The sequence below is a fragment of the Lampetra fluviatilis genome, chromosome 66 (genome assembly GCF_964198595.1).
Source record: "Lampetra fluviatilis chromosome 66, kcLamFluv1.1, whole genome shotgun sequence".
Taxonomy (NCBI): Eukaryota; Metazoa; Chordata; class Hyperoartia; order Petromyzontiformes; family Petromyzontidae; genus Lampetra; species Lampetra fluviatilis.
This window is the reverse complement of record NC_136340.1, coordinates 6,246,413-6,258,764: the sequence shown is the minus strand read 5'-3', so window position 1 is coordinate 6,258,764 and position 12,352 is coordinate 6,246,413. Positions and strand designations below refer to the sequence as shown.

At 53.7% G+C, this 12,352-nt stretch overlaps 1 protein-coding gene across 1 annotated transcript; it reads left to right on the top strand.

Annotated features, from left to right (window-relative positions):
* The first annotated feature begins 10,486 nt into the window (after positions 1–10,486).
* LOC144952189 (olfactory receptor 5H19-like) lies at positions 10,487–11,641 on the top strand. The gene is made up of 2 exons (XM_078882593.1): positions 10,487–10,951; positions 10,988–11,641. Exons 1-2 carry the CDS (start codon positions 10,487–10,489, stop codon positions 11,639–11,641), a joined length of 1,119 nt encoding a protein of 372 aa, XP_078738719.1.
* Positions 11,642–12,352: the final 711 nt, after the last annotated feature.

Sequence of the window (12,352 nt, the reverse complement as noted above, 5' to 3'; positions counted from 1 at the left end):
CACCCCACCACTCCATCGCACCCCTCCGTCTCACCGCCTCATCCCACCGCTCCATCCCAGCAAAGCCGGGCACGAATCGTGGGAATTTGGTTTGTGGCTCGTGTCTCCGTTGATGGCAGCGGAGCGAAGCCGGAACAGCAATGCCCTCTCGATCGCTGCCGTGATGATGACGATGGGAGAGAGAGAGAGAGAGACACGCAAACTCCGAATTTTGCAGCAGTAGGCATCGTCAGGGGTCGGGATCGAACCCATGGTCTCCTGCACACCAGGCGAGATAGTTAACATATCCTAGCCACCGTGATGATGAGGATGTGAGAGAGAGAGAGACACGCAGACTCCAAATATACAGCAGCAGGCGTCAGGGGTCGGGATCGAACACCCGACCTGTACACCAGGCGAAGTAGTTAACATATCCTAGCCACCGTGGTGATGATGAGAGAGAGACGCAAACTCAAAATATACAGCTGCAGGAGTCAGGGTCGTGATCGAACCCACGACCTCCTGTACACCAGGCGAAGTAGTTAACATCTCCTAGCCACCGTGATGATGATGAGAGAGAGAGACACGCAGACTCCAAATATACATTCTAGATTTGAAGCTTTCGTGACTGCAAGGAATCATCTTCTTAGGTTTTTTCGGTAAAGTCACGTAGAAAGTAAAATAAAATAAAAACAAAAATCACGACGTTTCGGAGGCAACACAAGTCTCCGTCATCAGGTGGGACCGTCACAGCCAGATTAGCTGTATCAAGTGTTTTACAGCTAATCTGGCTGTGACGGTCCCACCTGATGACGGAGACTTGTGTTGCCTCCGAAACGTCGTGATTTTTGTTTCCAAATATACAGCAGACGTCAGGGGTTGGAATCTAACACCCGACCTCCTGCACACCAGGCGAAGTAGTTAACATTTCCTAGCCACTGTGATGATGATGACGAGAGAGAGAGAGAGACGCAGACTCTAAATATACAGCAGCAGTCAGGGGTTGGGATCTAACACCCGACCTCCTGCACACCAGGCGAAGTAGTTAACATCTCCTAGCCACCGTGATGATGATGACGAGAGAGAGAGACGCAGACTCCAAATATACAGCAGGAGTCAGGGGTTGGAATCTAACACCCGACCTCCTGCACACCAGGCGAAGTAGTTAACATTTCCTAGCCACCGTGATGATGAGAAAGAGATGCAAACTCCAAATATACAGCAGGCGTCAGGGGTTGGGATCTAACACCCGACCTCCTGCACACCAGGCGAAATAGTTAACATTTCCTAGCCACCTTGATGATGAGGATGATGATAAGAGAGAGTTATTGTCGGTAAGAGATCACGCCCCACCGAATATTGTATGAACAGGCTGTCAGGGCAAATGTTCCATCACAGAGGTGTTGATTTTTGGGGTTAGATCGGGGTGCGTATGAATGGTGTGTTGTTAAACCCCGACACCATCTCGACACGGCCACGTGAATGAGGGTCTGTCACGCAGACAAAACGTGGCCGATTCGGCACCACACCGGTTTTGTGTTGGAGAGTAAAACCCACTACGACATTTACATTCATAGTGTAGTGTATAGTGGAGTGTATCGTGTAGTGTATAGTGTAGTGTATAGTGTATTATACTAGTTCATCACTAGACTGGTTGTGTGTTGGAGAGTAAACCCCACTATGACATTTACAATAACAGTGTAGTGTATAGTCGTGTAGTCTATAGTGTATAATAGTGTAGAGTAGTGTAGTGTGTAGTAGTGTAGTGTGTAGTCGTATAATAGTGTAGTATACTAGTTCAGCACTGCACTGTTTGTGTACTGGAGAAATAAACCCACTACTACATTTACAATTCGAGTATCCGTGACGTTTCCACGATAATTACAACAACAACAACAACAACCACAACAACCACAACAACCACAACAACCAACAGCATCATCAGCCGGACACGCGCAGAGTTGTCGAGAAATTCCTCCTCCCTGTTCCGTTCTTCACTCGACGCGGGGTCCGGGATGAACGCGATGCTCATCGGGACGAATGCGTCAATGGCAGTCATGCAATTTGAAAATGGATTCATAACTCTTAGTTCTTTCGGCAAAGTCACGTAGGTAAAAAATGAAATTAAAATTAATAAAAAAATAAAAACAATAAAATCACGACACAAGATTGTTTTACCTACGCGACTTTACCGAAAGATACTAAGAGTATGCATCCTTGCAGTCACGAAAGCTTCAAATCTAGAATTGAAAATGGATCTCCATTACCGCCGGTTGGGTTTAGGAGCAGGGTGGCGGCGGGTTTGACGACGCAACATTGTCCCTCCGCTCGATCTGACTCCTATTGTGGATACTATTTGTCGCCCGAGACCCCCCGTGGCGTGTCGAAGGGGCCAGGGCTTTTGGCGAGCCACTCGTGAAGAGAGGAACGGTACAGCAACCACGCCCGGCCGCCTTTGTCTTCCCCAGGGGCGATGTTTGACACACAAAAGATCCCCCGTGTAGCCTTAACAGACTGTAGGGGCAAGTGCTGTTAGCGAGCACCTATGAAGGCCGGAACGGTACACGAGGGGGTGGGTGGCCAGCACCACGCCCGACCGCCTTTGTCTCCCTAGCGGCGATGTTTACACACCCTCACCAGGTACTCATTTGAGGCTGAGTCGACCTAGGGGAGGCCCAGAACCGGTTCAGATAATCGTCACTGGTGTTTGCCGTGAGCGGGAATCGAACCCGGTTCGTAGCCGGGTTTGATAGAGCGGCGTAGCGCTAACCACGACACTACTGCTACCCCTACTATTGCGCAAAGACAAAGATACCCCCGTATAGCCTTAACGCGCTGTTGGGGCAAGTGCTGTTGGCGAGTGTGTTCTCTCTCTCTCTCTGTCTCTCAGTCTCTCTGTGTAATCGTCATCATCATCATGGTCTATTCACTGCTGGATGAACATCAATGTGATGATGGTGATGTCTCTACCCTGCGTGTGTTCTCCCATCCACGTGTTCCTCTCGTCTGTCTCCGTCTACATCGGCAGAGCGAGAACGCGCGCTCGGGACAACATCGCATTGAATTTCGATTGAAAGCTTTCGTGACTGCAGGGATTCATCTTCTTGGTTCTTTCGGTAAAGTCACGTAGAAGGGAAATAATAAAATAATAAAAATAAAACAGAATAAAATAATTCTCACGACGTTTCGGCCACAACGCAAGCAGCCGTCCTCAGATGAAGAACAGGTCTGTCGGAAAGACAGCGCCTGAATGAGCACCACCAGGCTTGGCAGCGTATATTTAAGCTGGGTTGGAGGGGGGAAGGGGCGCCTTGACAAATGAATTTGCATATCAAAAGGAATTTAGCATATTTATGGGAAATGCAGATATGGGATTAGTCACTACTTGTGGAATGCGTAGGAGGTGGGGGGGGGGTTCAAAGTCATATTATTCCCGTGCATTAAGCAGTATGCAGGATTAGCAGCATCAAAGGAAGGGAGTAGGTTTAGCAGTAATAGGCATTGTCCTTGAAACTGATTGGTTCACACCAATGAACGGCTTTCTTTTGAGCCTCGACCCAATTGGTGCTCGACCAGAGGACGCCAAAAGGAAGAAAGCCGTCCCTTGGTGTGGACCAATCAGCTTCAAAGACAATGCCTATATATTATCACGGTGTGTTTTTTGTTTGCATTTTGACCGCAAGTATTGTGGTTAATGCAGTTACATGAATCCTCGTAAAAATGTTTCAGTTTTGTTGCCAGAAAAAAGGGGGAAAACCCCTATTATTATATTTTGCTACTGGCAAAGGAGGTCTAATGATGATGACACGCCTTCATCATTACGGAATTGTTCTTCGCAATTATATACATATATTTGGCACACTTGTCGTAGAGGGGAAACACACGAAAAAAATAGACTTCGTTCAGCCCGGCGGCATCGATCCCGTCGGCTTTGCACGGCGTATGAACCCAACGAGGTCCGCTCAGATGATCGCGTTTCGGCTACTCGCGGTTTCTCGACGGCGCTCAAAGGTCTCATCGCCCGGGGTTGGCGACAGAGGACGGAGAGAGAAGGCGACTGCAGTGGCGGCTCCTGCAAAATCTCTCAGGGGGGGGCAAATGTCTGGATGATTGATAAGGATAAGGTCCACCCATGCAATGGATAAATTAACAGCTTAAGCATGTAAAGGCAACTTCACTTCTTTAATATTAATGAAAAATAAAGTGACTCTTACAATACATCTTGTTTGTTTCTATACTCACTATTAAAACAAACCACTCAAGTTTATTTTATTAAAGATTCCACTAGGTGGCGATAAATTATATTGTTGGATGAAACGTGCTTACGTATGATGACGTAAGCACGTTAGGGCGAGCCCTCCCGGAAGCCATAGAGAATGCATTGCAGCGCCCCCGTTCGAAAAAAAACATCTTTGAATGTAAGTCTATGGGACCACTCGGGGCGATTCTCAGCTGGAGGGAAATCGCCCAAAAAGAGGCGGTACTCCACAGAACGTGACATGACGCTGATTGGACTATATCCAGAGGCACAGTGACGGCTAGCGTGACTCTGTGGTTGAATGACATTGGTGGTGCGTCGCCCAATCGCCCTAATGAAGAAACCGCCCCTGGAGGCGAGAGATGAGGAGAGAGAGAGAGGGAAGGGGTAAGAAGGAGGAGCTAGGTGACGGGGAGCTCTGCATGCTGATGTGAGCTACCCGTCGGAGGCCGTTGGACTGCAAGAAGGGCTGCGTGCAGATCGAGAGAGAGCGAGTGAGCGACAGAATGAGCGAGAGAGTGAGAGAGAGAGTGAGCGAGGGAGTGAGCGAGAGAGTGAGCGAGAAAGTGAGCGAGGGTGTGAGCGAGGGTGTGAGCGAGGGTGTGAGCGAGAGAGTGAGCGAGGGTGTGAGCGAGAGAGTGAGCGAGAGAGTGAGCGAGGGTGTGAGCGAGAGAGTGAGCGAGGGTGTGAGCGAGAGAGTGAGCGAGGGAGTGAGCGAGAGAGTGAGCGAGAGAGTGAGCGAGGGTGTGAGCGAGAGAGTGAGCGAGGGTGTGAGCGAGAGAGTGAGCGAGGGTGTGAGCGAGAGAGTGAGCGAGAGAGCGAGCGAGAGAGTGAGAGAGTGAGCGAGAGAGTGAGAGAGTGAGCGAGGGTGTGAGCGAGGGAGTGAGCGAGAGAGTGAGCGAGAGAGTGAGCGAGGGTGTGAGCGAGAGAGTGAGCGAGGGTGTGAGCGAGAGAGTGAGCGAGAGAGCGAGCGAGCGAGCGAGAGAGCGAGAGAGTGAGCGAGAGAGTGAGAGAGTGAGCGAGGGTGTGAGCGAGGGAGTGAGCGAGAGAGTGAGCGAGAGAGTGAGCGAGAGAGTGAGCGAGAGAGCGAGCGAGAGAGTGAGAGAGTGAGCGAGGGAGTGAGCGAGGGAGTGAGCGAGAGAGTGAGCGAGGGTGTGAGCGAGGGAGTGAGCGAGGGAGTGAGCGAGAGAGTGAGCGAGAGAGTGAGCGTGGGTGTGAGCGAGAGAGTGAGCGAGGGTGTGAGCGAGAGAGTGAGCGAGAGAGCGAGCGAGCGAGAGAGTGAGAGAGTGAGCGAGAGAGTGAGAGAGTGAGCGAGGGTGTGAGCGAGGGAGTGAGCGAGAGAGTGAGCGAGAGAGTGAGCGAGAGAGTGAGCGAGCGAGCGAGCGAGAGAGCGAGCGAGCGAGAGAGCGAGCGAGGGAGCGAGCGAGGGAGCGAGCGAGAGTGTGAGCGAGGGAGTGAGCGAGGGAGTGAGCGAGAGAGTGAGCGAGGGAGTGAGCGAGAGAGTGAGCGAGAGAGTGAGCGAGGTAGTGAGCGAGAGAGTGAGCGAGGGTGTGAGCGAGGGAGTGAGCGAGGGTGTGAGCGAGGGAGTGAGCGAGGGAGTGAGCGAGAGAGTGAGCGAGAGAGTGAGCGAGAAAGTGAGCGAGGGAGTGAGCGAGGGAGTGAGCGAGGGAGTGAGCGAGGGAGTGAGCGAGGGAGTGAGCGAGAGAGTGAGCGAGGGTGTGAGCGAGGGTGTGAGCGAGAGAGTGAGCGAGGGTGTGAGCGAGAGAGTGAGCGAGGGTGTGAGCGAGGGAGTGAGCGAGGGAGTGAGCGAGGGAGTGAGCGAGGGAGTGAGCGAGGGAGTGAGCGAGAGAGTTAGCGAGGGAGTGAGCGAGGGAGTGAGCGAGTGAGCGAGGGAGTGAGCGAGCGAGTGAGCGAGGGAGTGAGCGAGGGAGTGAGCGAGAGAGTGAGAGAGTGAGCGAGAGAGTTAGCGAGGGAGTGAGCGAGAGAGTGAGCGAGGGTGTGAGCGAGAGTGTAAGCGAGGGAGTGAGCGAGAGAGTGAGCGAGGGAGTGAGCGAGAGTGTAAGCGAGGGAGTGAGCGAGGGAGTGAGCGAGGGAGTGAGCGAGGGAGTGAGCGAGGGAGTGAGCGAGAGAGTTAGCGAGGGAGTGAGCGAGAGAGTGAGCGAGTGAGCGAGGGAGTGAGCGAGCGAGTGAGCGAGGGAGTGAGCGAGGGAGTGAGCGAGAGAGTGAGAGGTGGGGGTTTACATAAAGCAAAGTTATTATAAAACATTTTTTACGAAATGATGAACGAAGCAAAGTGCCGACTACATTGAGCATCTTCTTGTTTCCACTGATCGTAAAAAAAGGAGCAGAGCGTGAAATCTTTCGTGAAATATTTAATTTAAACAGGGGGGGGGCACATAAAGCAAAGCATTGGAAAAAACAACAAAAAACGAAATGATGAACGAAGCAAAGTGCCGACTACACCGAGTATCTTATTGTTTCCTCTGATCGTAAAAAAGAGAGGACAGGGAGGAGAGGGAGCAGAGGGCGGAGAGGGCGGAGAGAGAGGAGAGGTAGGAGAGGGAGGGGAGGTAGGAGAGGGGAGAGGTAGGAGAGGGGAGAGGTAGGAGAGGGCAGAGGTGGGACAAAGTCATTGTTATGCAAGTCCAAGTCGAGTCGCAAGTCATCAAATTCATGACTCGAGTCTGACTCGAGTCCAAGTCACATGACTCGAGTCCACACCTCTGGGAGAGGGAGTAGAGGGAGGAGAGAGAGGAGAGGTAGGAGAGGGAGGAGAGGGGAGAGGTAGGAGAGGGAGGAGAGGGAGGGGAGAGAGAGTGCTGGATCTGCATGCCGTCGGAAAGGGGTTGAAATTAATCGGCCGTGGGAACCAACAAGAAAGGTAACCATGTCAGTTTTTTACGCGCGTGTGTGTCTGTGTGTGTCTGTGTGTTGTTGTGGGGAGCGGTGGTGCAGCGGTTAGCGCGACGCTGCTCAACGAACCCGGCGGCCCGGGGTGTTCGGTTCCCGCTCACGGCCGACAACACCGGTTAGTGACGATTATCTGAGCCGGTCCTGGGCCTCCGCTAGGTCGACTCGGCCTCAAATGAGTACCTGCGTGCGGTGTGTAGTAAACATCGTCACTGGGGGAGACAAAGGCGGCCGGGCGTGGTGCTGGCCACCCACTAGCGCCGAGTGCCGTGCCGGCCTTCACAGGTGCTGCCCGCCAACAGCGCTTGCCCAAAACACTCTGTTCAGTTTCAATGGGGGGTCTTTGTCGTTGTCGTCGTTGTTGTTGTTGCCATGGTGCGATGATGTTGACACACGCGCGTGCATTGACGCGTGGCCGCTGGTCGTCGTACGCTCGCTGATGCGGACGTCGTGACGACGTCGGGATGACGTCTGCGATGACGTCGGGATGACGTCTGCGATGACGTCGTCGTGACGTCGGGATGACGTCGGGATGACGTCTGCGATGGCGTTGGGATGACGTCGGGTTAACGTCTGCGATGACGTCGAGATGACGTCGTCATGACGTCGCGATGACGTCGGGATGACGTCTGCGATGACGTCGAGATGACGTCAGAATGACGTACGGATGACGGTGTCGCCGTGGTGGGCACAGAGTCGAACCGCTGAGGAATTCGGTGGGCAAAGTTCGAAGCGTGGTGGGGCGTGGTGGTGGGAGGGGGGGGGGTGAACGGAGACTCGGGAGTTTTTTTGTGTGGTGAGGTTGACTTTGGACAAATAAAGATTCTACAAAAGGCTGATTTGACCCCCCCCCCTCCTCTGTATAGCCTTGACCGGACTGTTGCGTGCAAGCGCTGTTAGCCAACAGCGATGACTAACAGTGGTGGTGAGCAGAGCAAGTGCTGTTAGCGAGCACCTATGAAGGCCGGAACGGCACGCGAGGGAGTGGGGTGGCCAGCACCACGCCCGACCGCCTTTGTCTCCCCCAGTGGCGATGTTTATTGCACCACCCGGGTTCTCATTTTAGGCTGAGTCAACCTAGCGGAGGCCCGGCACCACTACACAACACACACACACAAAGACAAAGATCCCGTGAAGCCGTGAATGGACTGTCGGGGCAAGTGGCTGTTAGCGAGTAGCAGCAGCGCCTATGAAGGCCGGGCACTGTGGCACACGAGGGGGTGGGTGGCCAGCACCTCGCCCGGCCACATTTGTCTACCCAGTGGCGATGTTTACACACCACACCGGTTGCTCATTTGAGGCTGAGTCGACCTAGCAGAGGCCCAGGACCGGTTCAGATAATCGTCACCTGGTAGCGGGAATCGAACCCAAGTCATAGTCAGGTTCGATGCGCAGCGCGCTAACCGCAATACCACCGCTCCCCACTATTGTACACCCACACGCATGCACACCACAGACATAACAACAGACACACACAAGAGATGGAGAGCGACTCGGCATCTTTTAATACCGGGTTAGTCGGCAAAACCAAAATAACACTAAGGGCCATTTTTTTTTCGAATTTGGTAAAAAACTCAACATTTAAATTGCCGCGATGCGTGTGTGCACCTTCGTACATTAGGCCACGAAGCAGTCCGTCTAGAGCCGAATGCGGCTCCGTAGCCCAAAGGTCGCAACCGGGTACCCGATACCCGTACCCTACCCGATACCCGGCTACCCGTACCCGGCCGGGTACGGGTAGCTATTTGCGACCCTGGTGCGGCTGGGTACGGGTAGGCCGTGAGTCACTGGTGAGTAACTGTTTGTCACTCATTTCGGGTAGGGTATGGGTACGGGTAGGGAACGGGTACCCGTACCCGGCCGGGTACGGGTACGGGTACCCATTTGCAAACCTGGTGCGGCCGCGTACGGGTAAGGACAACGTAGCGAAAGTTAAGTTGTCCGAAAAAACGTCCAAAACGTCGTGATTTAATTTAGTTGTTTTCATTTATTTTATTTTTTACCTACGTGACTTTACCGAAAGAACCAAAAAGTATGGATCCCAGCTGCAGTCACGAAAACTTCAAATCTAGATTATAGTGTAGCAGTGTGTAGTAATGTATCGTAGTGCATAATAATGTAGAGCGAGAGTCTGTCCCCAGAGAAATGGAGGTCTGGACCGCCACTACTCAACATGCTGCCGCCACGACCCTCACAACAGAGGTCGCAAACGGGTTTTGATTCCTTACCTGTACCCGTACCCGGCCGCACCAGGGTCGCAAATGGGTACCCGTACCCGGCCGGGTACGGGTTCCCGTTCCTCACCCGTACCCGTACCCTACCCGAAATGAGTGACAAACGGTTACTCACCAGTGACTCACGGCCTACACGTACCCGGCCGCACCAGGGTTGCAAACGGCTACCCGTACCCATACCCGGCCGGGTACAGGTAGCCGGGTATTGGGTAGGGTACGGGTATCGGGTACCCGGTTGCGACCTCTGCCTCACAAGCGGATTGAGGAACGAACAAACGAACATTTAGAATCAACATCAAGCGTTTGGAGTAGTTGGCTGCTATAACGTTCTACGTGACGATGAGCCACATCGTTAAGCTCTCATGTGTGGCCAGGTGGCTTCTGACAAAGAGCTACATCGCTCAGTGGGCCTTACCTGGTTAAACAAAAAATACATTGATTAATTTGTAGGTTTAGTTTAGAATGGATGCAAACTTCTTCTTGCATGAGGCCAGCAGCATGCGTTCTCGGTTTGGTTGTGGGTCGGCACGGCAGCCAGTGGAAGATAAAAACCCATCCGTACCATACTAATTCTGTGCTTGCTCGGCTCAGATGAGCCAGTGGAAAAACCCATCCGTACCGTGCTGATTACGTGCTGATGCCGTGCTTGCTCGGCTCAGATGAGCCAGTGGAAAAAACTCATCCGTACCGTACTGATTCCGTTCTTGCTCGGCTCGGATGAGCCAGTGGAAAAACCCATCTGTACCATGCTGATTCCGTGCTTGCTCAGCTCGGCTAAGCCAGTGGAAAAATCTCATCCATACCATATTGATTCCATGCTTGCTTGGCTTGGATAAGCCAGTGGAAAAGCAGTCATCGATGGTGATTCCAGAAATCTACTCCGACTTGCATAAAAGCGGGAGTTAGTAACAACGTAGAGCTGTGTTGAGTTGTGTAGCTGTAATAAGTCATTCCATCTCCTTTTGCAGGTACCGCTTAAAACCTGCAGGGGCTAAAACTATCAATCACCACCACAACCACACCATCGCCGATCCTCATCGATCACTCACGACCATCCCCTTCACTCACCGCCGCCATCACCACCACGAAAAGTACCTTGATCACCATGGAGTCGAACTCGTCATCGTTAAAGTCTGGCCCGGACATTCTCATCTTGATCGCCGGCCTGCTGCGAGAGCCGGCCGGCACGCGGCCGCTCGTCTTCGCCGTCGTCTTCCTCTTCTTCTCCGTGGCGCTCGTCGGCAACCTGCTGCTGTGCGCCGCCATCTACCGGGACGCGCGCCTCCACAGGCCCATGTTCATCCTGCTCGCCAACCTGGCCCTCAGCGACGTCGTCGGCTGCTCCGCCACGCTGCCGCGCATCATGCGCGACCTGGCGGCGCCCAACTTCATCACGGTGGGCGAGTGCGTCGCCCAGACGATAGCCATCCACTTCTACCGCGCCCTCGAGTGCTTCGTGCTCTCCGCGATGGCGCTCGACCGCTACGTGGCCATCTGCAGGCCGCTGCGCTACCACGGCGTGGCGACCAACGGTCGGGCCCTCGCCGTGAACGCGGCGGCGGCGGCCGCGGCGGCCGCCGCCGTGGCGCCGATGCTGGCGCTGCAGCTGCGGCTGGAGCTGAGCGAGTGCCCCGTGGCCAAGGCCATCCCGTCGGCCTACTGCGACATCATGGGCCTCGTGCGCATCTCGTGCAGCGACGGCAGCGCCAACAACGCGTACGCCGTCGCAGTCGCCGCGGTGACCGTGGGTGGGTCGCTCGCCGTCGTGACCTTCTCCTACGCGAGCATCATCTACGAGTGCCTCATCAAGCGGAGCCGAGTCCGCGACTCGACCCCTCGCGCCGCCTTGACCTCCGCGGGCGGCCAGAAAGCCTCGACGCTCACGGCCGGCTCGACCTCGGTCAATCCTGTCGTCGCCGGCGGCGCCGCTACCGGCTCCGGCACCGGCACCGGCACCGCCACGAACCGGGACAAGGCGGTACGCACGTGCGTCACCCACATGCTGGTGCTCACCGTCTTCTACGCTCCGCTGCTCTTCGTCATCATCTACAACCGCATCGACAAGCTCTTCCCAATGCCCGACACGACCCGCTCGGCCCTCACGTGCCTCTTCTACACGGCGCCGCCCGCACTCAACCCCGTCATCTACGGCCTGCGCACGGGCGCCATCAGGCGCGCCGTGGTCGCGATGGTGCCGCGTCACCGGCGCACGAAGGGGGCCCAGAGCTCCACCTTGAGTCTGATCCCGAGATCTGTGTAATGATCGCGGTGGTGGTGGTGGTGTCGGCGGTGGTGGTGGTGATTTCTTGTTAGCGAGCCTTCGAAACTTCACGTGGCCTCGAAGCAAGGACGTAATTATAATATCACACCCCCCCCACCCCCCCCAATATTCAAATGTTCTAAAAATGCCCCCCCCCCCCCAATATATTGCTATAAAATAGATTTCTGTTTATATGATTGTGGTTATGGTTGTACAATGAAACAAGAAAAGGTTAAAAATAAAAAAACAGAGCAATGTACTGCAATACACTATTAGACATTATGAAAAAAAAAGTACATTCTATGTGTTAGTGAATTTTTAAAATATTTTAGGCAGGAAATGGCAGGAAATTCGTTTTCAAATTTAGGTTTTTTCCTGGTGATGGGGGACCCCCAGACCGCCTGGAATATTTGGTCCCCCCCAATGTTGACTCCATGGCTACGGCCTTGCCTCAAAGTGCACCTGGCCTGGCACAGGTGCCGTGGAGACGTCACCGTCAGTTAGTGGCGAACTGCGTGGGTATTGGTATTGGTGGAATTGGTGGTGGTGGTGGTGGTGGTGATTATGTTGATGATGGCGATGGTGGTCGTGGTGGTGGCCTTGATTTACCTACCCATGACAGTCTCGTTTGAATCTCAAGATTATTATTATTATTACATAATAAAAACAACTCTACTACTTTGGGATGTGTGCTTCAATGATAATGTCGTT

Bases quoted from the DNA above. Each gene is read 5' to 3' on its own strand.
- LOC144952189 (XM_078882593.1), top strand. From the start codon at position 10,487: ATGGAGTCGAACTCGTCATCGTTAAAGTCTGGCCCGGACATTCTCATC. The intron at 10,952-10,987 runs GCGGCCGCCGCC...CTGGCGCTGCAG, and splicing joins ACGCGGCGGCGGCGGCCGCG to CTGCGGCTGGAGCTGAGCGA.